Consider the following 1534-nt stretch of genomic DNA (forward strand, 5'->3'; position numbering starts at 1 on the left):
CCATAACTAAATGCGATCTTAGGTTTATCTGCTTCAGCCATTTTCACTTGATGGAAACCCGACTTTACGTCAAGAGTTGAAAACCACCTGGCTCTACTTAGGGCACCAAGAATATCATCAATTCTTGGCAGTGGGTATGAGGTCTTTACGGTTATACTGTTAAGAGCTCTGAAGTCCACACAGCAGCATTGGGTCCCATCCCACCTCTGACACCAGTTTGTTATGTGTCTGCTTGTTTGTTGATTTTATCATAGCAATAAAGATATATTAGTTTAGTATACTAAACATTAAAATACATGTAACTTTTAGCTGGTAACCATTCGAAGGTGTGGACACTCAGACTGTTTCTTCTTCATGGAAGTTGGCCGTTCAGCATCAACTGGAGCTGGTGAGCTGTGGATGCAAACAGAAGATACTTTGATTGCACATAACATGCATGAAACCATCTTAAAGTAAGTCTTTCCTATCATACTTTTTGTGAGAAACAATTTGTTGAATGTGCTTAGACACTCATGAAAAAATTTTAACTTAAAAGTTCTATCTTTCACATTAAATTAAAGAACAATCATATTTTACAACTGATTTAAACAAAATGAAAATGCATATTGTACACTACAGTCATCTGTTGATACTTCTAAGCTTCAATTTTCAGAATTTTTTTTACATGATGCAAACACAAGTAAAACAGTATAATTTATAAGTTTTGGATTTTTACATCTTAGGATGAATGTATAGTTCATGCTGTAAATCAGCTGCACAATTAAGGTATATAAAGGATAAATTATTTGCACTTCTTAAAATATCTGTTTCATTTAAGTCATGGGAAAAAATCTCAAGTTGTGCTATTTTTTCTCTGTGAAGGAGAAAGGGTTATTCACTTTTACACCATCTAAGACTTTGCTTTGGATGTCATGTCACTTATGTTTTTCGAAAGTGCTAGGTCTGCATTTTGTCGTGCATCAGAGTATTTCAACCTTGTATCTTTGGTGCTCATTATTTAAGATGTTGTTACTTGGAATAGTGCAATGAAGTCCTCGAGAAACAATGAAATTTCCCGTCCAGCAAATCGTGTTAGAAGCTCATCTGGCTCTGAAAGTAGTAAGCTTGGATCCTCCTGGATATCATCTATCACTTCAGAATGGGCATCCACTGGAACTTCTCTAGCCGATCCTTGCGATCATCTTGTGTCTCGAACAACACAACTAAGTGAAAGTCACAGTGAAGCTGGGAATGTAAGGTAAATTTTTGGAACATGTTTCTTGTTATGATTACCAGTCTTGTTACTTACCTACTATTTTAAATCAAGATATGACAACAGAAGAGAAAATTCTTATGTCTATCAAACATTTGTTTGTTTTTGTTCTTCTGATCGTTTTTTATAATGTAAGTCAGTACTGATTATTATGTTTAGTTGTATTGAAGAGAAACAAGGGCAAAATCATAATTTGGATACAGGAATCAGACTGTTTACTTTCATTTGAAGATTAAACACTGTATATATATATATATATATATATATATATATATATATATA

The 1534-nt window shown here is 33.7% G+C and overlaps 1 protein-coding gene across 2 annotated transcripts in view; it reads left to right on the plus strand.

Moving 5' to 3' along the window:
• LOC111085425 (insulin receptor substrate 1-like) overlaps positions 1-1534 on the plus strand; it is a 70983-nt gene that overhangs the window by 60416 nt on the left and 9033 nt on the right. Inside the window, exons 5-6 of one of the 2 annotated variants that reach the window (XM_022383900.1) lie at positions 310-452; positions 1022-1237. In XM_022383900.1, coding sequence (XP_022239608.1) covers positions 310-452; positions 1022-1237 — 359 coding nt within the window. The remainder of the gene's footprint in view (positions 1-309; positions 453-1021; positions 1238-1534) is intronic. The other variant, XM_022383901.1, reaches the window with a different exon arrangement.

This window comes from Limulus polyphemus, unplaced genomic scaffold (assembly GCF_000517525.1).
Source record: "Limulus polyphemus unplaced genomic scaffold, Limulus_polyphemus-2.1.2 Scaffold382, whole genome shotgun sequence".
NCBI lineage: Eukaryota > Metazoa > Arthropoda > Merostomata > Xiphosura > Limulidae > Limulus > Limulus polyphemus.